This window comes from Balaenoptera musculus, chromosome 7 (genome assembly GCF_009873245.2).
Source record: "Balaenoptera musculus isolate JJ_BM4_2016_0621 chromosome 7, mBalMus1.pri.v3, whole genome shotgun sequence".
In the NCBI taxonomy this organism is placed as follows: Eukaryota; Metazoa; Chordata; class Mammalia; order Artiodactyla; family Balaenopteridae; genus Balaenoptera; species Balaenoptera musculus.
The window spans coordinates 17,899,295-17,926,586 of record NC_045791.1 but is presented as its reverse complement, the minus strand read 5'-3'; the positions used below and the strand labels follow the sequence as shown (position 1 = coordinate 17,926,586).

The 27,292-nt window shown below is 44.0% G+C and overlaps 1 protein-coding gene across 1 annotated transcript in view; it reads left to right on the top strand.

Moving 5' to 3' along the window:
* Positions 1 to 27,292, top strand: part of NCKAP5 (NCK associated protein 5) — a 953,343-nt gene that overhangs the window by 40,623 nt on the left and 885,428 nt on the right. Inside the window, exon 2 of the mRNA XM_036858046.1 lies at positions 11,975 to 12,104. Within this exon, the coding sequence (XP_036713941.1) occupies positions 12,036 to 12,104 (69 nt within the window). The 5' untranslated portion in view covers positions 11,975 to 12,035. The remainder of the gene's footprint in view (positions 1 to 11,974; positions 12,105 to 27,292) is intronic.

Here is a 27,292-nt window from a genome sequence, read left to right as displayed (position 1 = left end):
GCTTTGCAAAGTTTAAAGCATACTCTCCCATAACTGGCCCCAGATGGAAAATACTCTCTCGAAATTGGCTGGTTTTTTAAGTGTAGCTCTGCATGGCCTTCTCAAAGGAAAAAAATAAGCTTGAACAGAATGCATTTAGTAGCAGGTCTATAATTCCCCCAGCATCCCACGTATTTGGATGTTTTCGCTTTTGGCAGTGGAATTCTTCTAATTTAATTAACTCATTAGTGTTAGCAGATGACACAGTGTGAAAATTCTTTTCCCTAGTCACTTATCTAAATATTCTTCCAATCCACTGGAGTTATGTGCACACTTTATTTATTTTGAAAATGTGTTTGTTTCATTTCTACACTGACTTTCCCCTTAAGAGTTCATGGGCAATGTGTAGACATTTCACATAATGAACTACAACCCTTTCTTCAAGCCATAAATGGAGAAGAGGCCGAGGAGGGAACTAAAAAGTGGGGAAAATCTTTACAAAGAAAGACTGGGAGAGAAACAACAGATGGTTCCGGAAGAGCAGCCACAGCTGAAATGCTTATCCTGGTCCAAGCCCCTGCCATTCTGTCTCATGCTTTTTAGTTCATACACTGTAAAAATGTCACGATGGTTGGTGTCTGGAAATTAACTGGCAATGCTTCGAATGACAATGAAGGCAAGTTTTCCAGGATTATCCAAACCAAAAGTGAATCTTCTTTGCACTGAAACCATTCACTCCTTCATTCACATTTTTTAACCTTACTTTTTACTATTGACATGTAAATCTTCCTTCTTAGATTTTAAACTTCCTTGAAATTTGAGGATCCATCTTCCTTCCTTCCTTTCTTCTTTCTTTGTCTCTTTCTTTCCTTCTTCTCTTTCTCTGCCTCCCCTTCTTCTCCTTCTCCCCCCCTCCTCCCTCCCTTCCCTCCTCCTCCCCCTTCTCCCCACTCCCCTTCCATCCTCTCCTCCTCCCCCTTCTCCCCCTCCCCCCTCCTCCCCCGCCCTCCTTTTCTCTCCTCCTCCTCCCCTCCCCCTCCTCCACCTCCTCCTTCTTTCTCTTTCTCTCTCTCTCTGTCTTTTTTCAGGGCCTGATACAGGGCCTGGGACAAAATAGATATTGAATAAATAAATATTACCAAATTCCAAATGAAAGGAATTCTGTTGTGTCATTCCTAGCAGTTACTGAATATCTACTCCAATATTTCATTTTATTTTTCTGAGGATTTTGAACTTTAGTATTTATTTATTTATTTAACCATTTAAACTTGTTATTTTATATTGGAGTATAGCCAATTAACAATGTTGTGACAGTTTCACGTGCACAGCAAAGCAACTCAGCCATACAGAAACATGTATCCATTCTCCCCCAAACTCCCCTCCCATCCAGGCTGCCACATAACGTTGAGCAGAGTTTCTTGTACTATACAGTAGGTTCTTGCTGGTTATCCATTTTAAGTATATCAATGGGAACATGTCAATCCCAAACTCCCTAACTATCCCTTCCCTCCACCCTTCCGCCCACCCTGGTAACCATAAGTTCGTTCTCTAAGTCTATGTTTACTCCAATATTTTAAAACAGGCATCATTTTAATCCTGAGAGCAATTTTGTTAAGATGATTGCTGTTACTATTATCTTAATTTTATCCATGAGGAAATGGAGGTGCAAGAGATGTCAGATAACTTGCTCAGGGTCACAGAACCCTTCAGTTAGAGAGTTTGAACTCAGGACTGTCCTGGATGCTGCTACCCAAGAGGACGGTGACGTTGGACAGTCAGATCTGATGAAGCTCAAGCAGTGATAAGGGAACTTCTTTGTCTTTCTGTAGCACATCCCCAGTTTCTGCCAAAAATAAGTAAGTACTGGGTAGTAGAAAGGGTTGACTCTGAATTGTTCACTTTGAAAAAGTGAATTTGTGGTATGTGAATTATATCTCAGTTTTTAAAAGATTTAAATAATAAAGGTTGGAAATTAGTGAATTTTGGACATTTTAGAGGTTCTAAGAGCTTTCCCTGTCCTTTGTTCCTTAGGACCTTAGTTCACATTAACATCAGTTCTTTAACTGTTCACCTTTAACTGTTGAATAGCCAATATTGAACAATAGCCAATGTTGAACAATAGCCAAGATTTCCAGACCCAGATTTCACTGAATCCCTAGTTCCCTGTGTTGGAGGTGCCACTTATCTGAGGAGGGGGTCATGGGACAGTGATTCTTAGGAGTCTGTCCAGCATTTAAATCATCAACTATAAGCCACTGACTAGTTTCCAGAGTGAGAAGTTTAATAAACAGGAGCTCATGAAACCATTATGCTTAGTGAAATAAGTCAGACAGAGAAAGACAAATACTGTATGTTATCACTTATATGTGGAATCTAAAAAATAAAACAAACTAGTGAATATAGCAAAAAATAAATGGACTCACAGAGATAGAGAACAAACTAGTGGTCACCACCGTGGGGAGGGAAGCGGGGAGGGACAAGATGGGAGATTAAGAGGTACAAATTACTATGCATAAAATAAATAAGCTATAAGGATATACTGTACCACATGGAATATAGCCAATATTTTATAATAACTGTAAATGGAGGGTAATCTATCAAATTTTTGAATCACTGTTATATTTCTTAATATAATATTGCAAATCAACTATACCTCAATTAAAAAATTTAAAAAACCAGTTTTCATCATGATACAAAATTTTCCTCCACTTCAAAGAAAAAACCCGTTGTCACATCCCTCAGAGGGTGTTTCCAGCCGCTAATGTATCTGGCAAGGATGTGATACCGTATTTGGGAAGTCTGTTCTCATTCAGTCTTTTCTAAATCCATTTCAGGGTGCTGTTAGTAGACATTTATGAGTGAAAGTCACATAATTTGGTATTTTTTACACTTATGTCCAAAACGGAGACAGTAGTTTTCTGTTCCGTCAGAATGCATGTGCATACACACACATTCACTCTCACACACACGCATATATGTATACACTCACACACACACATGTGTACACTCACACACACATACACAAGCACGTGTGCACATGCACACACACCCTTATGCATATGACTCACGAATGGATGTATCAATAGCAGAAAGTTATTGAGCCAATATGTCTTCCGAAAGGAAACTGTTGTGTATATGTGTTTAAAGTATAAGGAAAACCAACTGCTTTCCCTTATGTAGACTTAATCGGGCTGAAAAGATTTCAGTACAAAGCTGACAGGAGCTTCAAATGTTCTGTTTGGTAGCTCTATGCAAATCTGACAGATTCATAACTTCTTTTTCCCTCCTGCTATTTGCACTTTGAAACGAGAACAGGCTGCTCACGGAGAACAGTGGGGAGAAAGGAGTGAGCAGGTTGGGAGCATTTGCGCCAAGATTTTCCATTCTTACACTTGGAATACGAAGTCCTTTCCCTCCTTTTCTAAGTGATATGATGACCTCACCCTGAGTTTCTACAACATTTGTATGTTAGTTTGGAATCTAGATTTTTTTTTTTTTTATCGTAGTATAATTGCTTTACAATGTTGTGTTGGTTTCTGCCGCAATCATGAACCAGTGAATCAGTCATGCGCATACGCACATGCCCTCCCTCTTGGACCTCCCTCCCCCGCCCCTTCCCTCCCAACTGGGCCATCACAGAGAGCGCGGAGCTGAGCTCCCTGTGCTATACAGCAGGTTGCCACTAGCTATCTATTTTGGAATCTAGATTGGATATTTCTGTCTTTAGTCAACATTACTTTCTGCACAAAGCAAAATACCAGTTTAAGCAGATGATTAGTGAGCCTGAGAGAGTGGGGCAGGAGGAAGGTGCAGGTCCAAACCGTATCCAGTGTTTCTCTTCTTTGGGGTCAGAGTTTGCAAACTAAGGATTGCTGGTTGCAGTGGCTCAAGAAAGGCAGTTGCCTCTGTCAACAACTGTGTGTCCCTCAGCCCTTGAGACAGGGAGGGAGATCAAGAAAGGGCACATACCTTCACCCTCTCAAACTGGTGCCCCACTGGCCGTGTGTTGGAGTCTTTCAGGGATCTTAAAAGGAGGATGAGTGGGTCCCACCCTTAGCGATCCAGTCCTGATTCATTTGCTCCTTGGTGACTCCGCAGGCGACTCTAACCTGCAGCCAAGTCTGAGACCAACCCCTCTAACCAGTAGTTGCCATCCCCGGCTGCTGCCCCCATACTTGGGGGCCGGCGCCCATGCCCCTAGAGGCTGCAGTGGTCTGGGATGGGGCCTGGGCGTTGGTGAATTTTACAAGCTCCCCAGGGGTTTCTAAGGAGCAGCCAGGAAGGAGATCTGCTGAGCTACCTGGTCAGCAGATTTTGTCACTGTTCTTGTCATATCCAATTCTGAAATTACTCTTTGTAGAGTTTATATCACGTAGGAGCCAGTTTGTTGAGTGCTCAAGGGAGATGCCAGTGAGTGTGGCACTGTCTCTGCTCTCTGGATGCTATTAGGCTGCACACAGTCATATTTTGCATTGTTTGTTGCTTAATGAAGCTGATTGAAAACTATCTTGACTCTAGGTGTGGAAGGGCTTTTTCATGCATTGTCTCTTCCGAACCTGAAACTATCTGGGGGAGGATAGATTAGGAAATGCAGATTCACAGAAGTTAGGGAACATGAGCAAATGTCCATGGCAAAGAGGGCTGGGGGCCAAATCTTCCAATGCCTTTCAGCGCTATCATTTCCCCCCATTTCTTCTGGCAAACCATGAACATTTCAGAGCAGGGATGAGGAGAGGGGGAATCAGAGAAGCAGAAATTGAGATGGAGAAACCTATTCTCAGAAAGTGTGTGAGTGTATGAGAGTGTGTGTGTAAGTGTGTATGTCTGTGAGAGGGTGTGTCTGCATGTGTGTGACTATTGCATGTGAGGAAATATGACTTTGAGGTTCTATTTAACGGTGTTGTTTGGTTCTTGTCCATTGAAAATTATACAGTCTTTTAAAGTCTAACAGAAAAAAGAAACTACTAACATCTCTAGGAATATTAAAGGATCTGTCTGGCACTGAAAAGCCATTACTATCTGTGAGGAAAATTAAAAAGAGTTTATTAAGGCCAACTCAGATTTCTACTGATACCAAGAAATAGTATTTTAATCAGCTAGAAAGAGATGTATGTGAGCAGAGGTCACTATCAATGACTATCAGTCACAAAAGGATGCTTAATATCCTGTCTTCCTTAAACTCTCTGACCATTTCCATCCCCGTGCAGGGAGGGAGAGGCATCTAACCTATCACTTGGAGGCAGATATGTGCTCTTTATAACCAGAGTTGTGAGAAGCCATAGGAAAGACATGAACACGACTGGATCATGGTGCTTTGTAAGTGCAGGCAGGGCCCAAGGAGTAATGTTTAGGTTGACAGTGGTTTAAAAATCATGCTAAAATGTTTTCTTTGAGGCTTGGGTATGTCTGTGTGTTTGTCTCAGAAAGTAATGTCTGTGTTATAAATGTGCATGGCCTTTCTTTGCTTTAGCAATGTTATATTGCTGCTCAGCTCTTTATATATTCATGAAGACAGCTGTAAACATTCAGGCATTCATTTATTCATGCAAACAGCAAATGCTCATTGAGTGTCTGCCATGTTGCTATGCACCAGGCATTATAATACTACCCTGGAGAACATAGAATAGAAAATAGTGTTCCTGCCCTCCAGGAGCTAAGTGCCTAGTAGAATTTTTAATCTAAAAATTGGCACCAGCCAGCCCAAGGAAGGCTGGCTGTCTGTCCAAAGGAATCTCTATGGCGTGCGCCTCAATCATGGTCCAACCTGGAAAAGAGAAACTACTCTAGGTATTTCAAGCAGAGAGGGATTTAATGTGAGGAATTGGTTATGAAGCTGTTGGAAGGACTGGAGGGGCAGAAGGCATAGGTGGTAGTACTCAAAGATTGGGAAGCTGCTACTGCCCTTTCTTAGGATGAGTGGTTGGAGGAATCACGGAAGTTACCGGAGCCTGTAGCCCCTGCTTTTGATCCTGCCCATCTGGAGCTGGAAGCAGAATGGCTTCTCCCTTCCTGTTGCCTTCTGATTTCTCACAGCCTCCTATTGGCAGAATCCAACTTGACCAACCGACTAAGAAGTCTTGATAATGTAGTTTGCACCTCTAGACCTGCAATAGGGAGAAGTTATAGCAGGGCTAGGCGGATGTGGACGGTGGTGGTAGTGACATCCACAGTCCAATAACCAGTGGAGAGGGAGGGGATCTGGCAGTAGCCACTGACACCCAGAGTTTTTGTGACTCGGTACACTGAGATGTGACCAGGCTTTGAAATCTGACTGAAACTAACTCTTATGGATTGAAATGTATCCCCCCCACCCAAATTCATATGTTGAAGCCCTAACCCCCAATGTGCCTATATTTGGGGATAGGGCCTTTTAGGAGATAATTAAGGTTAAATGAAATCATAAGAGTAGGGGTCTCATTCAATCGGACTGGTGTCCTAATAAGAAAAGGAAGAGACACCGGAGGCATGTGTGCAAAGGGAAAGGCCATGTGAGGATACACAGAGAAGGCAGGCAAATGCAAGTTGAGGAGAGATGCCTCACCAGAAACCTACCCTGCCAGCACCTTGATCTTGAACTTCCAGCCTCCAGAACTGTGAGAAAATAAATGTCTATTGTTTAAGCCACCCAGTCTGTGGTATTCTGTTATGGCCACACAAGCTGACTAATATACTAAGCAAATACATAAATGATGAATATAAACAGTTGGATGCCAAATTGCAAACTTTTACTAAAAATGCACCTCTCCAAAAGATTGCCTACTTATTGATTGCCTGCTGGTCAACACATTCTTCTTCAATAAGTAAAACTACATGGGAATCAAATAAAATTAGGAGGTTGTTTCATGACAGTGGTCTCTGAGCAAGGGAGTTTGTTGGATAATACAAATGACCAGTGTCATACTGAAGTGTCTTTGGGGGCTGACACTCATTTTTCCTCTAGACCTGCAGTCCTTGTTGGGTTTATGTACATGAGGGCACTCTTTTCCCCCATGGTGCTGGAGGCAGAGTGTATGAGCCTTCCTGACTTTTCCTTTGTGGGCACCTCCTCTTTTCATACTGACACAACCTGGTTGCCATTTGTTTCTTTTGGGTGGCCTTGCTTTGATCCTTTTGGATAACTTACTTTGATCCTTTCCATGCTCGTTTTATGGTTTAATTCACAAATTTTCAAGTTCTTGGGGTAGAGGTAGTACATATACTTAGGCTGATAATTGGCCAGGACGTACTGCTATAGCTGTACTGCTTATTGCCTTTCACTGTGCCCTTCTGATCAGTCAGTACCTATGCCGTTATCAGTTGCTAAATGTTTTGAATATCAATCTTTGCCTATATAATTAGCATCATAAAACGTGAAAAGAAATTGACCAGGTTAAGCTGTTCAATCAGCCTTCCATGTAGCAGACTAGCCTGTTCAAGAACTGTCAAAAGGATCTCCATTTCCCAATGACAGCTTCATCAGCTTATTACAGAGCAAAAAATTCAGTCACTAGAGTTGCTTCTTAATGAGTTGAATCATATATACCAGAAGGGATAATGAATATATCTAACATTTAAAGCTTACCTACTATGTGATCTTTATTTACTTTATTTTATTTTTGGAGCAAGGAAAGGTTTATTGCAGGGCCAAGCAAGGAGAAAGGGTGGCTCATGCCCAAAAACCCTGAACTCCCTGATTTTTTTTAAAATAAATTTATTTATTTATTTATTTATTTATTTATTATTTATGGTTGCGTTGGGTCTTCATTACTGCATGGGGGCTTTCTCTAGTTGTGGTGAGTGGGGGCTACTCTTCGTTGAAGTGCACAGGCTTCTCACTGCGGTGGCTTCTCTTTTTGTGGAGCACAGACTCTAGGCACGTGGGCTTCAGTAGTTGTGGCACACGGGCTTAGTTGCTCTGTGGCATATGGGATCTTCCTGGCCCAGGGCTCGAACCCATGTCCCCGGCATTGGCAGGTGGATTCTTAACCACTGCGCCACCAGGGAAGCCTCCCTGATGGTTTTTGGGGAAAAGTTTTTATAGGCAAAATTTGGGGTGAGGGCTGTAGGGTGTGTGACTTTCTTCTGATTGGTTGGTGGTGAGGTAACAGGGCGGTGCTCCAGGAATCTTGAGCTCAGCCTGAAGTTACTATCCTCCACCTGGGTGGGGACCTTAGTTCCTGCAGAAGAGCTCAAAGATATTGTTCTGTATATTCCTTGAGGAGGAACCAGGACCCTGTCCCAAGGCTGCGCTATTGTTTCTTGACTACTCCTCCCTTGTCTCTGCATCCCCTCCCTTCCCTGATTAGCAACTGTTTGAATCTGCCCTTTGGAACTCAGGGAAGGTTAAGGAGGCTGAATGAAGCATATTTCCTACAAAATAGGGGGACACGGAAAAGATTTGTACCCAGGAGCCCCACAGGGTCCTGCTTGGCTTCAATCCCCCCTTTTCTTTGATACTCCTCAATCTTGAGGAGCACAGGTGTTGGACAAGAAAGGAAATAACGTTTTGGATAGAGACTTTAATCATAAACTCAGCAGAGGAACTCGGTTTTAGGGGGACTTGGTTTCAGTCCTGCTATGTGATCTTTCAGTGGATCATCTCATTAGTCATCACAACAACCCTACTAGGAAGAAGGTCCTGTTATTAGTGTCCTTTCATAGATGAATCAACTGGAGCTTAAATAGGTTAAATAATTTAATGTGACCAGCAAGTAAGGAGTGAAGTAGAGAATCAAACCTGAAGATTAACCATTGTGTTTAGAACAAACAAGTCACCTTGGCCTATAAGACCCTGTGTGAACTAGTTGTTACTTAAATCTCAGAACTTTTTTCACACATTCTCTTCCTAGTTTGCTTTAGGGCACGCAAACCTCTTTACCAGCTCCTTCCCAGCAGAAAGACTGGCCCCTCTACCTTGGAATGCTTTTTTTTTTTTGGCTCCGTTGGGTCTTTGTTGCTGTGCGTGGGCTTTGGCGGGAGGAGGCTACTGTTCGTTGCAGAGCACGGGCTTCTCATTGCGGTGGTTTCTCTTGTTGCAGAGCATGGGCTCTAGGTGCATGGGCTTCAGTAGTTGTAGCACGTGGGCTCAGTAGTTGTGGCACGTGGGCCCTAGAGTGCGGGAACCTCAGTGGTTGTGGCGTGTGGGCTCAGTAGTTGCAGCATGTGGGCTCTAGAGCGCAGGCTCAGTAGGTGTAGCACGTGGGCTTAGTTGCTCTGTGGCATGTGGGATCTTCCCGGACCAGGGCTCGAACCCGTGTCCCCTGCACTGGCAGGCGGATTCTTAACCACTGCACCACCAGGGAAGCCCTGGACTGCTCTCTACCCATGTTTTTATATGGCAGCTCATACCCTTACCATTCTGTCTAAACTTTGCTTCCCTTTTCACACACTTGACCCTCGGTTACACCAGTCACGGGGGGTTGTTTCCTTCATAGCAGGTACTGATCGTGGTTTGGAGTTGTTTGCTTATTTGTTTTCTGTATCCTCCCACTAGAATGTAATCTCCACAGAGGCGGGGGCTTGTTCTCTATTTACGTGCTGTGTCACCAGCATCAAAGTACTGAGTCCTCCATTCATTAGGCACTTAATAAACATGAGCTAAATGCCAAAGTATCATCTATTGTGATCTATTAAACCCCAAGGCTCTTGGGAATATAAGACTCAGGAGGGCATGCTTTTGTTGGACGGGGGAATCTCAGGGCCTGAGTAGTCTCTGTAGCTGGATTGATCATCACAGAGAGTATTCTGAGCCACCAAAGCATGGAGTCCCTGGGATGAGAAGGGGGCCGCAAAGTGGGTGGGAACAGCTGAAAGCACGAAAGACAGCCCCCAAATAAATTTCAGTTAACTAATCGTTTGGCCTATACTATTAGCATAGAACTAACTTTCTTCTGACAATTGCTGCCAGTGCTTTGTTGGTTTTTAACTCTTAGGCCCTACCAACAAGCAGATATTAAGAACTGACTATATTTAAAGAACTGCCCCAGGTGATGAAGGTGATTACTAAGGTCCCTAAGGACTTCTATGAACCTTGGGAGGGAAAGGAATCGTTGCCAAATGGAGTGATGCAGAAGGTTTTGGGAAGGATCGGGGATCTGAGCCAGGCACTGGGGCAAGGGGAGGATTAGACCAGATGGAGGTATGATCTGAAGTGTGGTTTCAGGAACGTTCTTCCTGTGTTTGGAGATTGTAAAAGACTGGTTCGCAGGAATTAGACCTTGAACGTGATGTTGAAAAATTTGGATTTTATCCTGAAGTCAGAGTGGAGTTTCTGAGTGGACCAGTAATGAATTAAAATGAGTATTCCTGAAAGTGAGAGATGGAATGATTAAAATGGAAAAGAAGAAGCCCGTCAGTTTCTTACAACTGACTATAACGTGGGCAAACCCTGCCTGGGGCACAGCTGTCTCAACCCTCTTCCTGGTAGGGGAAACCAAGAGAAAGAGGCCACATTCTGTGTATGGGCTGTGAGGTCGCGTCTGTTGCATCCTCGTTAAACTTGGAGCAGTTGAAATAATTCTAAAAAATATTTCTTCTCAATTGTGTCAGAAACTGATTGGTATAGCATTTTATTAAGCTCAGCTCTTCTATGTCAGCATGTTCAATGGCTGATATAAAATGTGTTTTTTGCGAATTATGAGCAATTTCTGTACGTCAAAGTGCCTGAGTCATCAAAATTCTGAGTCATCAAAGGCATATTAAATTATGTCGGGCTTTCCTGGTGGCGCAGTGGCTGGGAGTCTGCCTGCCGATGCAGGGGACGCGGGTTCGAGCCCTGGTCTGGGAAGATCCCACATGCCGCGGAGCAACTGGGCCCGTGAGCCACAATAACTGAGCCTGCGCGTCTGGAGCCTGTGCTCGGCAACGAGAGGCCGCGATAGTGAGAGGCCCGCGCACCGCGATGAAGAGTGGCCCCCGCTTGCCGCAACTAGAGAAAGCCCTCGCACAGAAACGAAGACCCAACACAGCCATACATACATACATACATACATAAAAAGAATGTAAGCAGACAAGAATAGCATTAAAAAAAAAAAAAAAAAAAAAAAAAATTATGTCGACTTGTATTTAAGGTTAACTGGTTTTTAATGTTATCCGTGCATAATTAGAACTTAAATGTAAGTTGTCATTTATTGCCTTTAAACCATTTTTATATACATCGTTTGATGGCCATTTGTTATCTGTTTTTGCAGTGGAGGAAGATGAGCTTCAGAGAGCCTAAATGACTTGTCCAAGGTCACTTGGCTGATGGGTAGGAAAGTCTGGGTTCAAACCTATTTCTTTCATTTCAAGCACTTTACATCTTGGTGAAAACTGGAAGCTAGTGTTTAATACATCTAATGCCTCCTTACTAACCAGAATACCGAGTCATTCCTGAGCAAGCAATCTCAGTGGAGTGCAGGGATTAACTCTATCTGATTTGGTGAAATGCAGTGGGTGTTCAAATACTTACTCACGATAATGATGCCATGACCATTCATGCTGATTCAACCTTTCCCAAAGCAAATGTCTCTTGTAATGTTCCTTAAATAGGTTTAAATTAAGTATTTTTAAATTAAATATTGACAGTAATGTTCATGTTTCAGTCTCCCCTTCCTGGGCCTTGGACTCAACAGCTCTTGGATATGGAGCGTGGCTTCATCCATTTGCTCTCATGGAATCTGCAGACCGCATCCCTGGGCACAGCAACAGAATGATGCTGGAGGATAGAGAGAGGACGGGTGTGAAGCAAGTGTGGCATGAAACTGACTGTTTGCTTTTTTCCACAGTCTGCTGAGTAGACCTGCAAACCCATTCCACAACTCCATTAGTAAAACCTGTGAAAACACAGGGGCCTCCATAAAGACGACTCTGACCTTGGCAGTGGGAGAGGGTTTTGGAGTCGAGGGAGCCCAGTTCTAAACTTATGATTTGGGTCTGGGTATTTCTGGCTTCAACACTTGCTCCTGGTTAGAAAGTGAACAACAGGGGTCTAAACACTGTTCGCTCGGATAGTAAAACACATGTTCACTTTTTGCAGTGACCCTGGAAACAGAAGGGGAATTCTTATAAATCACAAAGGAAAATAAATAACTTCACTCATGGAGGGCAAGAGACAGCTTGAGAAAAGGGACTTTGGAAAAAGGCTGTCTCTAGATAGCAGTCTTGTGGTAAGTACTAAATATTCATTTACCACTATATGTTTTGGCTTAAAATGCATTATTCTTTGACTGTGATTTCCTAAACCCTGTGCTTTCAAAACCTCTATTCCAGTTACCCCATTAGCAATATCTCCTGGGATATTTGTTTCACTTATTTTTTACAAAGTCAAAAGCCAGCAAACTATTGGAATGTTTGTATAGTGTCCTAATAGGCAAATGTCATAATCTGTCAGCATTATATATAATTACATTAATTCCAGCTGAAGTAAACTTTAACCCATACAAAAACACTACTGTACAGCTGATACCAAATGCCAAGCTAGTATATAGTTGTTCTATCACCCATTTATCTTAACTCTGGGGGTAAGTTGAACAAGAATGAAGTAGAGCTTCAAATACTGAAGAGCGAAGAAAATCTCTGAGATCTTGGGTATGTAAATTTGTTCAATGGTCCATAAACTTTCTTTCTAAAAGTTTGAATACTGATGAGCGTCATTCTTAACAATTTGGTTGGGTTTGCTTTCGTGTATGAGAATCTGGTTAGTCCAGGGAAATAGACTAAGTCACTGATTTCTGAAGGTTGGCCGTTCTTTCACAGTCTGAGCTGAGATGTTTGGGGAGGCAATGATACATCTGAACGGAGTAAGAAATCAAATGAAGCAAGTCATTCCTTACTCTTTTGGTCATCTACTCAAGTAGAAATGTAGCTTAGTACCTTCTTTGGCGTGACATTTAGGGATGTGCTTTATTCATTTGTGTCCTCCCAGCTTCTGGCCTGGAGTTGGGGTCAGAGTAGGTATCCAATAAAATATTTGTTGATTTATTAGTTGCCCTTTTCCAATTCTGCTGCTGTAGGTCTTGCTCTGTCGGTGTCTAGATTAGCTATTTACCCTGTGACTGCTGAGGCTTCACGTCACAAACTGTTCATAAATGTGAGTTTCTGGGAATTGAGAAAAGAATTGCATTTAACTTTTGTGTCTAGCTCTTCTGTGTCTCTGTGAGCTCTGCACCGAGCAGCATACCTTCAGAGGCTAAGAGCTCTTATAGGATTTTAAGTTCTCCTCCCAGTCTGCATGCCCTCTTCTCAGTTCTGAGGTCTTTCTGTCTCCAGCTACAGTGCAGTGAAAATAGTGTGTGTGTGTGTGTGTGTGTGTGTGTGTGTGTGTGTTTATATGTCTATACCCTTTGCAACTTCTAGGGAAACTTAGGATAAAAAGATAATTTCTCAGCCTCTCCTTTTTTTCTTTGCCAAAGGAAACACTTCTTACATATCAACCTGCCAGTAAGGTCTGTCTTATGACTGGCTAGGCACTCATGTAGTATATATAGTAGGAGCAGCCCAAGAAAGGTTCTCTTAACCCAGAAGTATCATCCTTGCTGGTTAACCCCTAAAGCCCCCAATTTGGCCTTAGGTCCCAGAGAAGATACAAAGACCCTATGAAAGCAAGCATGCTAAGCTATTGTCTTTTAATCGTTCACAGTAGCACTCATTAATGAAAGGTCTTGGATCATTCCCAGATGTCAGACAGATGAGCAGAATTTTGTTGAGGGAGTTGCTAAAGAAAAGGATGCAGAGCACAGAGTGCCAGCATGCAAGGCTGGGCTGGGGCAAGGAGGGGAGGGGACGTGGATTATCACGAGGGCACTGGGCATCTGAAAATCAGAGAAGGAGATTCAATGAAATTTTTGCCATGTTTAAATTTTCCTTAGGGACAGACTTGACTGTGGGCATAAATCAAAGCCGTCGTATTACCTGTGCTGGCTGAAAATCCCAAAGCAAGCTTGCGTTCCCATTGGCATGTGTCTCTAGCCTGAGTCTTGTGGGGACTGTGGATCTGTTTCTTGACTTACAGCACAAAAGAACGTTGGGAAAAGGAGAACTTGTTGCTTGGTACCACCTGAGAAACGCCATCCTGTTAAATCTCCCTAAATGATGCCTAGGAGAGTTTTTACACTAGTGAAATGTCTTCCTTGTTTACTAGAGGCAGATTGAATGTGGCATCTGCATGTGCCTGTTGGGAAAATGCTGAAAAAGAATTCGTTCTCCGATGATTATGTGGCGCAAGGTACAGGGATGCTTGAATGCTATTCATCGTTATACCCGGTAGGCCATGTGACTATGATTTTGCCTTCTGTTTTACCGTTATGTTCTTCCCTCACATAAGATGCCACTATTGGGGCAATGACAGCAAGAGGATTGGTTTTTAGGGTGTGAGACCCATTGAAAGACCCTAGTGAATTTTATTTCGACTGTCAGAGAGACAGACACAAATGGGGGAAGAGATCAAAGCTGACTGGCCTGTAAAGGACTTGAACCCAAGACCTTGTCCTCCTCTTTGGCTCTGTGCCGAAACTGCACAAATAACTAGGCAAGAAGCACACAGAGATGATTCTAGATCAGGGTTGCTGGGAAACACAAGGAAAAAAAAAAGAAAGAAACACCTGGCATCATATCACGCACTCTTCATTCCCAAGTCATTTTTAAAAATTTTATTATTCTATTCTATTCTATGTTAGTTTTATTTTTTATTTGATTTATTTATTTTTTTCTATTCTATGTTATTTTTAAATCGTAGAATCCAAATTGGGAATGGGTTATCCAGTCCCCTCACTCTGCAGAAAAAGTAGTTAATAATCAACAAGTTTAAACGCTTTTCCTGAGGCTGCACAAGTAGGATACAACCAAGAGTAGAAGTGAGGTTTCTGACCTGTCACTTCAGTTCTTTGTCTTTCATTCTCTAATAATAATCCAGTAAGAGAAGATCCTTTGGAAAACTGAGCAGAGGAAAGAGAAACATACTAAACTCTTAAGTCTTGACATTCCACTGCTGTAATCGTTATGACCCATATTTTTGAGAGTCAGAGGGCTCAGAGGTAATTTCCACTTTCAGATTTTGCAGGCAAAAATTCCTTAGAATGTACTGCAAGAATAAGGCACTATTAACTTCATTACACTTTTTATTTGACATAATCAAATCCTGAAGTGTTGAGTAGCTCCCCTGCAACAGTTTTAAAAATTTTATGCTGGAGGAACCACAGAATAAAAAAACCTCACAGTCCAAATACTGAAAAAAAGCTCCAGCTGGGGGATGTGAGTTTGAGGTCCTTAGTCACAATTTTGCTTTCAGGATGTGACACATGGGAGGGTTTGAGAGAGAGAGAGAGAGTGTGTGTGTGTGTGTGTGTGTGTGTGTGTCTGGGCATGCGTGCACCCTAGTAACGCTAAAGTATTCTTTGATGTTGCTGATTTTTGACTTGATGAATCATCCTTTTAAAGAAGAACGTGACAGGGGAAGTGAAACTGAAATGAAAAATATGTTTCCATGTGAGGGGTAAAGACACCGAGAGAAAGACAAGCGACGACACGTTGGCCTCTCCCGGTAGGAGTGTGCCAAGCAGCCACGTGTTCATGGAAAGTACAGTCTTCTCTCTGATGACAATAAAAATCACCCCAGAAATTGGGGCCTCTTCCTGACCCAAAACTCTTCAGCCCACCCCAGGATGCTTTTTGATCAGAAAAAGTCAGCATTTCACACTGCTTTTTTATTTTCAGGAATCATCCCTGCAAATAGCGTGTATAGCTATCTGACACTTGTAGCTGTGGTAGCATTTAGCTGCTGAGCAGGCCGGGGAGTGAACGTTTCTCCAGCTCACATTTCAAGAGCAAAGATTCTCTTTTAATTTGGGGGGAAAATACCTTTTGCTTTTAAGCACAGATAGGCGTTAACAGTTTCTCTCATGAGTGATGAATTCCATGTGGTACCCCAATCTTTTCTCCCCCACTGAAAGGAAGACAAAACGGTGGCCGTACTAGGTCCTCACATCTGACAGAGTGCAGTTTTGATAGACTCGTGGCAGCAGGGAAGCCCCCTCACAGGTCCTTCAATTCATCCTTCAGCCTCTGGATGGCTGGCATCCAAATCGTTCCAGTAATTAGGCCTTCCACAGGCTCCCATTAACTCTGTCGGTCAACAAACGTCACTGAAAACCTGCTTTATATTTACGATGCTTTAGTAGCCATGGGGTGTGCTGGAGAGTTGCCATTTCCCCCTCCAGATCCAGTCCATCCTTCTCTACCTGGCTGGGCACCCCTGGAGAAGGTACCACGTGGACCTTGTTAAAAGAATCCCTGGCCTTCTGACATCTCACTGAGTTTGGCCAATGGGATGACCTAGAAGGGCATCACAGGTTGGGAGGAAAGAGAAGTCGAGGTCATTGTTTTCCTGCTCTCTCCCTGCCTCGCTGTGGACCACAGGGACTGGACTGATCTCCCTAGGGCCACAGCGTTCGTTGGGCAACTCTCTCCCACAACTTTAGCTGCAGTTACAGCCACAGCTCTCTGTGTTCTGGCACCTTCTCTCTCCCCAGGCCCCTTCAGGCTTTTTGGTAGTAATGACTCCTGGGTGTTGCCAGCCCATCTCATGTTGGTTTGCTTTAGGTCTGCGCACACTTTAATCAATAGTTCCTTTACCAAAATCTCCTCAATTAAATGGTTTGAGTGTGTCATCTTTTTTCCTGCAGGGTGACCCTGACTGATATGAGGAAATACTCCTTCTCAAAGTGTTTACAGGTTATTTGTAGAAGCTGATCTAATAAGCAGGGAAAATAACATAACATGGAGAAGATACACAGGTGTGACATTTGACAGTGACAGGACTTGAGATCATTCTGGGGGGATGTAAGGAGACACCATGCAGTAGCTGTTGTTAGATCTGTGCTTCGAAGCAGTGGTGAGAATTCAGTAGGTGAGGATTGGGATAGAAGAGAAGAAAGACGGACTTCCCTGGGGGTCCAGTGGTTACGACTCCACACTTCCAGTGCGTGGGGCACGGGTTCAATCCCTGGTTGGGGAACTAAGATCCCACATGCTGCATGGCACGGCCAAATAATAAAAATAAATTTAAAAAAAAAAGAGAAGAAAGGCAACCCAAGGAGATTGTCCTAAACCCCTTAGTGACAACTCATTTCATTGCTGAATTACTTTTTTCCCAGGAAAACTTCTTCCTTATATCAAATTGTGATGGTTAATTTTATATGTCAACTCAGCTGGACTAAGGGATACCCAGATAGCTGGCGAAACATTATTTCTGGGTGTGTCTGTGCGGATGCTTCCAGAAGAGATTAGCATTTGCATTGGTAGACTGAACAAAGAAGACTCCCTTAACCAGTGTGGGTGGGTATCTGATCTGTTGAAGGCCTGCATAGAACAAAAAGGCAGAGGATGGGCGAATTTGCTCTCTGCATGAGCTGGGACATCCACCTTCTTCAGGCCTCAGACGTGGGTGCTTCTGGTTCTCAGGCCTTTGGACTCAGACCTGTATCATTGGCTCCCTGGTTCCCAGGCCTTGGGGTTTGGATTCAACTACACCACCAGCTTTCCTGGGCCTCCAGCTCCCAGACAGCTATGGGACTTCTCAGCCTCCGTAATCACAAGAACATTCTCTCATAATACATCTCTTTATTTACACACACACACACACACACGCACAGACAGAGCCCTGACTGACACGCAAATTTAAATTTCTGTTGTTTTATCTTCAGTTATTCCGTTCCCCCCCGACCCCCCCACCCTGTTTAGTGACTGGCGTCAGCAAACTCTGTAAAAGGCCACAGAGTGAACAGTTGAGGCTTTGCAGGCTCAAGGAGCAGTCACAACAACTCAACTCTATGGTTGTGGCGGAGAGCAGACACACACAAGACAGGAATCAGTGGGTGGGGCTTATGTGCCAATAAAACTTTATTTACAAAGACAGCAGCGGGCTGGATTCTGAAGGCTATCTGCACGCGTTAGAGAAATGGGAAGCTTGAGGGTCCAGGTTGGCTTTTCCTGAGTGCTCACTTTCTGAGTAGTGATTTGTGTTTACCCTCAGGACAGATAGTACCCCGAGGCAGGCAAAGAGGCGGGTTGAGGCTGTCATGCAAAGATGCAGGTCCTCAAGAAGTTGAGGAAAGGGAAAGGTTTTAGAAGGTTTTAGAAAGGTTTTAGAAAGCTCTAAAGGTTTTAGAAAGTACTCACTGAGACTTCTTCTAAACGCAAAGTACGGGCACGGTTCATGTTGTTCACAGCAGCCGTTGGATTGTGAGCACTCAGGAAAATATCTGCATCTTGTACATGCTCCAGGCATTTCTGTAGCTACCCCTACTTTGCTGGTGCTATAGTTAGACTACCCTTCACCAGAGGGGTGCTGTGCAGAAACTACCAGGTTGCTGGAGAAGGTTTCTAGCTACTCAAATCCCAGCTACCCTTGATCCCTTCTCCTAAAGGAAGAATATATAAAATAGGGTTTCCTCAGTGCCTCTGACCACTGGGCAAAGACCAAGCTGCCCTCTGGGAAGCCTGACGTTTGTTCTCTGATGTCAAGATTTGTTTGAGATTTCCCAAGTGAGCATCAAGTGGAGGAGGGTCAAGGAATGAGAGCGAGCTTTTTATTTCCTGACTGCTTCATTCCCCCTAAAAAAAAGGACAGTTCTCTTAGCCGTCTCCTAGATGTCCTAAGAACAGACCATGCACCAGAGCCAGATGTTGGAAGGTGTGGTGATGTCTGAGGATCCAACCAAGGCCTCTTTTGAAGGAAAAAGCAACCGTGGAGAACAGGCCAGCTTCGGTCTGGGCTAGTAAGCTTTCTAAAGTGGCATGCTGAATCTTTGACTGTTCCCCTTGAAAGTGGGCAGTGGTAGAGTTTAAGAAGTGTAAGATCCTTATATGGATAGTTACCCAGCGAATCTGCCCACCAGCCTAGCTGAGCCCATCATGGCAGGTCAAGAGAACGCTGGAGAAATGCCCTGTCCAGCTGCCCTCCAGCAGCACAGATCCTTGGGGACTATGGATAGATTTGGGGCAGATGAGCTGGGGGAAGACAGGGGAGGCTTGGCCAGGTGGGCACAGCCCACAACACCTGGTTGCTAAGCATTGTAAAGGGGCTCTGGACAAACAGAAAGAGATCAGAACCCAGCAAGAACAACGCTGGGAGGGAGATTAAAGATCTGAGCAACGCTGCTGCTGAGAACGGAGTATGAATGGAGAATAGGACAGAGGAGCAGGTGTAGAATATGCCCAAGTGGTGGGCCTGGAGTGTGTCAGCAGTGGGGCTGGCTGAGTCGAACACAGAAGCCACCTTAGCAGACAGTGTTCAGGCAGAGAATCATGCATCGAATGTCGACCAGGAGGGCTTCCTTCCCTTAGTAATAATAGTGGCAATTTTTTGAGGCTTACTGTGTGCCAGGCACTCCGCTCAATGCTTTAGGTGGAAACTGTCATTTAATACTCAGGACAACCCCTTAAGGTAAGAACTCTAATTATTCCTGTTTACAAATGAGAAATCAGAAGCTTAATAAGCTCATCAACTTCCTCAAGGCTATAGGACTGCAAAGGGAATTAGAGTGAGTGACAGAGTTGGGATTTCAACTCAGGTGTGTCTACCTCTAGACTACACTGTGCTGTACAGCTTGGAAGCAGAAAACCTTTTTCACCAGTGACTGGGAGCCCCTCACATGATGCTTCCCAACCTTAAAGAGCCCCAGCCTCAACAGGGCTGGAGGTTTACATGTCCTTTAGCACGTCTGCCATATCTCTGCCTCCTGATGTCAGAAGCCTGATTTCAACAAAAGAATAGTCAAAGGGGCAGAGGTTGGAGGGGGAGGATTATAAAGAATAAGAAATGCATGTGTCGAAACTTGGTCTAGGCTTAATTTCTCATCTTGTGCTTTTTCAGATTAACCAGGTCTTGGAACCAACTTCTATAGAGATTAAAATTTATTATATATATATAAATGTGATATATACATATATAATACGATATATACATATATATAACATCATAGATCTGTAATTTAATATTTTTAGCCATATGAGGACTGATTGTGGTGTGACATGTACAAGCCAAGGTGGAATTATTGATTAGAATGGCAGTAGAGTAGGGAGGAACTGGTGAACGATGGGGAACCTCCAAATATAGCACCCCCAGTATGCAACAGGCTTTATAACTTGGGTGATGATCCTACCAAATGGCTGTACCTTCTTTTGACTGGGCCACTGGCTGATGGAGATGGTTAGGGAGCCAGCATCATTTCCCATGAGGAGGTTCCCAAAATATGTCATTTGTTTGCCCACCCTCTGCAATCGGTTCTCCTTCATCTGATGCTGCCCAAAGGAGGGTCTGCCTTTATTATGGTGATGGCTCCCCCTGAATGAGTCTTCTCTCCCTTCTTATTTCCTTTCTCTAATCCCTGAAAATCAGGCAGAAATGCCATTGCAATGGTATCTTCCCAAGTTCTTATTAAAATGTCCTTTCCTGAGTTGCCGTAATACTCACAGCTGACCTTTATCTCTGCATTTACCACTTGGGCACAGGCCTGTCTACTGTAGAACCTCAACCGAGGCACTACTGACATTCTGGAGCCTGAATTTCTTTGCTGTGATGGCTGTCCTGTGCTTTGTAGGATGCGTAGCTGCATCCCTGGACTCTACCTACTAGATGCCGATAGCTCTCCTCCTTCAGTTGCGATGACCAAAATTGTCTCCAGACACGGCTGATTGTCCCCTGGGGAGCACAGTCAATCCTGACCGAACTGAACTGTAAGCTCCTTGAAGGCAAGAGCATTGCCATACTCACATTTGCATCCCTAAAGTCTGACGCGTAGAAAACACTCCGTGAAATGAATGAATGAGTGAGTGAATGTACCAGTGAGAAGCCGTTCATGGGCAAGTACCCACCAGCAGGAGACACTGGATATGGGGGAAGATGGAACTACCTGGAGAAGGCACTGAGTGCTGGTTGGGAAGGTTGGGAGACTAGATGACACCCTGCTTTTCTGGTTTGCCCCAGGATGAGTCTAATGTGTGTGTAAAGTTTTTATTATTATACATCAGAGACTTTTCACTTGGTATCTGGGCCCTCTTGAGTCCCAAGGTACTTGATAGGGCAAATTTATGAGAAGATTGCAGAGGTTTAAATTCTCTGACATGTATTATATTAGATTTTATGTGTTTATGCATATGTGTATTTTTCTGGGGAGCAAGTCCACAGGTATAATCAGACTCTCAAAGACATCTGACTCAAGAATGGTTAAGTGGCCCCACCTGCCATTAATCTAGCAAGTCTGGTCCATAGCACCTGCACACAGATGGCATCCCTTGCCCGGGTCACAGATCAGGATCTCAGCAGCACCTGATTCCATCACCTGTGCTCAGCTGCTGCCATGAGTGCCGTCTGCCTGCCTCGGAGGTAGCTCTGTGCCTACGTAGCGTCTCAGAGATCACTAAATCAAAACGGGAAACATTTTGAAAGCCTTTGCAAATGCTGTGTTATGGGTAGATGATGAAATAATACTGCCTCTACGGGAGAAATAAGTACAAATGAGCAAAGACGTTTGCTCAGCATGTTCTGTGTTGTTTTAGGGATCAGAGATCTGCTTGTCATTCTGGTATCTCACCATCTTTCAGTAATGGGAGTCATCAGATCATACAAGTTTCCATGGCAACTGAGTTTTCTGCATCATCCTCTGGCAGCCTAGGATCGTTGCCGCCGCAGCGAACTCTTGAGTGCTTTGTCCATAACAAGAGGTAGCGCTTTCATCGATCTCCTTAGAAGCAGGTCCTCAAACCCAAAAGGTAGCTGAGTATCCTCTCTGATAGGTGCTTGCTTTCCTTTCCAGAGTTTCTAATGGATCAGCACAGGAATTGAGCACCTGCTAGGTTTGAAGCCCGGTGGGGTGGGTGCTAAGAACGCAAGGCATGGTTTCTGCTTTACAAAGCTTAAAAAATCTAATCACATATACAGAAATCTTAGTAATACCAGCAGGCATGCAGTGGTGCAAGCAACAAGAGTGATGGGATTTAGGAAGAAGAGGTTTCTCTCTGGCTATATTGATCAGGGCGGACTTCCCAAGGAGGAGAGCTTTCATATCCCCCTCTAGGAAATTGGTCCAGATTAATCTATGGTGTCTCTGAGTTCCTGGAAGCAGAAATTTATTGAGAAAGCCACAGTGTCTTAAAAGAACAATATAACTCCAAGGCGCCTGGGAGGAACTGCTGAGACCCTAAGAAAGTGCTGTTGTGATCCTGAATTATCATCTTAACTTTCCTTTTGTCCCCTCTAGCCACCCCTCCCCACCCTTCTATTAATATTCTCTTAGCGATACATCCTGGTGCCAGGCAAAATGCACCTCACAGATAAATCACGTTTATTTTCTTTTCTCCTCATTCATTTATCAGTGTGTGTTATACCAACTATATATATATTAGCTGTATTTCAGCAGCTTAACTGTCTCACACTAATTTACCACCCTGTACTCTAGTTCATTATTATCAATTAATATTTATTAAGCATCCACAGGGCTCATGGCTATGAATTTGGCAGCGTTTTCATTACTTTCTGTTGCATCGCCGTGTTCCACTGACTTGGCTCAGCTTAGCCAGTGTCTGTGATTTTCCTGCCAGTTTTCTATTCATGTGACAGTCCTCATATCCATCCCGATTTCAATTAATATTTCAAGAGCAAACCCAGGAGCCATCATATTAAAACGCTTCACTTAATACCAGATGCACTGCCTTGACTCTGTCCCTTTCGTGTACGAATTTTGCAGTTTTCACCTAACACAGAATCCCATTTGTCTGGGCTGCTCTCTACAAGCCCAAACAGTGGTTCCTTCTGGTTCCTTTGCATTCCAGGCAGCTCCAGATGTTTCCTCCTCATAAATTTCAGTCCCTTAACTAGGCTTAATGGATCATAATTGTCCATTTCCAAAGACGCCTCTGAGGTTTGCTTGCCTTCTGTCTTTCAGCACCTTTTTGGTTCTTAGTCTGAAGCAGTTGTCTTCGGCTTGGTAGGTTTCCTAATACAGTTAATCCATTGACTGCTCTCATGCATGTGTTGAGGGAAATAAAATCATTTGGTCTAGTGAATTCTGGGATCCATCTGTCAGAGCCAGCAATAAGCAGGCTCAGGGGCTGTTGGCCTTTCTGTGAGGCAGAGCTGTGGGCAGGGGCCTGCCACCCCTGGAGACGGTGAGGCCTCGAAGGCTGGCACCAATCGGCGTGGGTGGGTACAACGCTGAGCTGACGTCCTTGAAGGCACCGACTAGATACGACTGGGACGCAGCTAGAGCTGACTGTCCTTCCTTCCTCCCTGGATGGAATCCTAGCTAGACGGTGGTGGGAGGAGCTATTTGGAGATCTCCTGGGCCAAGTTTGCAGCTCTACAGAATATCTGATCTCATTCCTGTTTGGCGAGGTGCAGCAAGGAGGAAGTGAGGGTAAGTGAGGGTAACTAACGCACATGGTTAGTGTTGGGCTGCACCCCACAGACCTATAAGGCCTGCACTTGCCCAGCTTCAAGACCAAGGAAAGAGCCCGGAGTCAGCAACAGAGACATCAGTGGTTTAACGGATGGGGGAGTTTACACGTCTGAAGCAAGGCCCTGGAGCGACACCCTACCCTGTGCAGTGCACGCATGGCGGAAGTCTTAGCTCCTGGGGTGGGGAGGGGAGATTACCAGCTATAGGGGAATTGATGTCATGTGGGCTCATTAGTTACCAGGGAAACTAGTAGAGGGGCACGCCCCTCACCGCCCCTTTGATAAGAACAGTTGCTAGCTGGGGCCTGGCGCAAGTATGCAGGAAGGTCAGTCACGTGAGCAGGGCGTAGGTGAAGTACTCACTGGTCGAGCAGGGGATGTACAGAGAGCAAGAGAACAGCCATCTTGAGTGGCCTGACCATACAGTTAGCACTTGTCATCCTCTTAGGAGGACCTGAATAAGTGTCCATAGTTTTGCCTACAAAGACGGTTCATCAACAATCTTGTTTCCTTACTTACTACATCCCTCGAGGTTCTAGAAGGAAACAGATGGCACATTGAGCCACATGATGGAGGAGAGTTTAGTAAAGAGCCTTTTTACCAAGGGGTGATGGGATGCAGGGTACTTACATGACCATAGTGCAGCACCCGAGGTTAGAAACAAGCGGGGAGCCATTACCATGCTAGGCCTGAAAGGGCAGGGAAAACGAGGAGATGACCAGAGAACCATGTGGCCATAGGGAGGGAGCCACTTGGCAGGAGATGTCACCTTAGATGGAAGGATGCAGACAACCAACAGGGAGGGGATCAGGACCAGGACGTGAAAACTCCCACCGTGGTCCCCTCCCACTCTCCAGGCTCCTGCTGGCACCTCCCATTTGTCAAACCCAGTTGGAAACCAGAGAGAAAGGGGGCCCTCAGAGCATCTGGGGCCCAGAGCAGGGTAGAGAAGGGTGGAGAGTGGGTGTGTAGGGGCCGACAGGATGTATTCAGTGTATGTATCCTGTGTAATATATGCCCCACCTCAGTCCCTCTCTTCTGACATTTCTGGTATGAGAAGATAACGCTATCCTAAGTCAGACTAGTTTATTTGTATATTGTTAGAAATGGGTTCCTGTTGTTACTTTCTAGTCGGATTTGCCATCTTCGTTTGACCTGAACAATATGATGTCACACCTTCAGAAGACAAGTTCCATGTGGCCAGGAGCACGGTCTTCTCTTCCAGGGTCCTGATAAAAATGCCCGGTGCAGGGCTATGTACGTGTTGTCTGGTGGCTGGAGTACAAGGCATGTGGTATAGTGGATTAATCACTGCATTAGAACTTGAAGTCTGTAGGCTTGAACTTGAGGTGAACCCTTTAGTAGATGTGTGGCCTTCAGCAAGTCTCTGAAACTCTCTGAATCTCTGTGTGCTCAATAGTGGGGTTGCCATGAGGGCAAAGTAAAATAAAGAACAAGAGGTTATCATGTTAAGTGAAGTCAGACAGAGAAACACAGATATCATGTGATCTCACTTATAAGTGGAATCTAAAAAATGATACAAATGAACTTATTTACAAAACAGTAATTGACTCACAGACATAGAAAACAACATTATGGTTACCAAAGGGGAAAGCGGGGAGAGGGATAATTAGGAGTTTGGGATTAACATATACACATGACTATATATAAAGTAGGTAAACAACAAGGACTTACTGTACAGCACAGGGAACTATACTCAATATCTTGTAATAACCTATAATGGAAAAGAATCTGAAAAGAATATATATTTTATACATATATATACATATATATGTGTGTGTGTATATATATATATACATATATATGTGTGTGTGTATATATACATATATATGTGTGTGTGTATATATATACATATATATGTGTGTGTGTATATATATACATATATGTGTGTGTGTATATATATACATATATGTGTGTGTGTGTATATATACATATATGTGTGTGTGTATATATACATATATATGTGTGTGTGTGTATATATACATATATATGTGTGTGTGTGTATATATACATATATGTGTGTGTATGTATATATACATATATATGTGTGTGTGTGTATATATACATATATATGTGTGTGTGTGTATATATACATATATATGTGTGTGTGTGTATATATACATATATATGTGTGTGTGTATATATATACATATATATGTGTGTGTGTGTGTATATACATATATATGTGTGTGTGTGTGTATATACATATATATGTGTGTGTGTGTATATATACATATATATGTGTGTGTGTATATATACATATATATGTGTGTGTGTATATATATATACATATATATGTGTGTGTGTGTATATATACATATATATGTGTGTGTGTGTATATATATATATATATATATATATATAAAACTGGATCAGTTTGCTGTACACTTGAAACTAACACAACATTGTGAATTAACTATACTTCAATTAAAAAAACTAATTAGTGATGAAAAGAACCAGTCTGTGACTCCACATAATTTATGTGCATAATAAAGTCACCATTGGCACTGAAAAAAAAAAAAAAAAAGAACAACAGGTTTTTCTGGAGGTGGTAGGACTCTATGCAAATGAAAGATCTTGCTGTTCCGGCCCTGGTGCAGCTCCTACCTGCTAAACTCCAGCTGACCAGAAATATGCACAGCAGTGGCAGCTTCAGGAAGAAGCATGCGCTCAGAGCCCCCCGTGTACAGAGCACTCCTTTTAAAGGGTGCAGTGGAACCGGAGGCCGTGTAATGTAGTGGAACGAGCATGGGCTGGCTGCAGAATCAGTCTGCACCGGATGGGAATCTCAACCTGCCCAGTTCAGCCTGGCCTGTGTGAGCTTGGCCATGCTGCCTACCTCCTCTGAGCCGCTGTGCCCTCATCCGTAGGCAGAGGTGCTAATCACCTCCTGGAAGGGATGTTAGGAGCATGAACGGAAAGGATTCACGGAGAGCATACGGCACAGTGGGTGGCGTGCGGTCTCCTCTGTGCCGAAAGTATGCAGAGCTGGCTGATGCGGGGCCTCCAGATGGCAGTTTCTTTGTCTGCAGATGGAAGGGGGCATTCAGAAAAGATGTTTTTTTAATGTGTGGTTTGCATATATTCATATATGATGTTTAAAAACTGAATGGTGTCTCCATGATGTTATCAGCCAGAAATGCTCACCCAGGTGTTAACCACAGGTTGTGCCTGGCCAAACCTTGGATTCCTTTCTTCTTCCTCCAGTGGCTGGGTCCGTAGGCCCCTATTAATGAGCTGTACTCCAGACCTTCTTATATGGAGCGTTATATTTTTTCTGGAACTTTTGGCCTACTGCTGTCACCCTTGAAGCACAGCCAATGTCTATTTATAACAGGCATTTATTCGAAAGGCTTCCAGAGGTGCCCATAGTCTTCCAAGCAAGTGTACAATGACCCCCTGTGCACAGGGGCCGGCTGGCTCTTGGGCCCCAGGCTGGAGGACCGGGCCCCAGAGCCTCCTTTGTTTGCCACATGCCTTCACTTGCTCTGAGCTGTGCCAGCTCAGAGCAGTGGGAGATGAGATTTGGAGAAGGGGCTGGGGATCATTTCCCATGTGACTCCCTCTCTTTACTTCGATGGGGGAAGAAAGACTCGGAGGGGTCGAAGCGGGAAAGATTTTCCACAACATAAAGAGAACGCAAAAGGAAACAGGGGCCCAGTGGCCACTTGCCAGGTCCCAGGAATGCGCCAGCCCTGGGAATTGGCCCCTGGCCAGCCTCCTCAGGGGCTGCTGACTTGGGAAAACTGGCTCCCTGGCCTCTGCCAAGAATGCAGACAATGGCCTTTTGGATATTTCACTTTTGAAAGTTACGCTTTTGTTTTATTATCACCAAAGGTAACATTCACTGGGCACCTACGTATTCCTGCCAACAGATAAAAT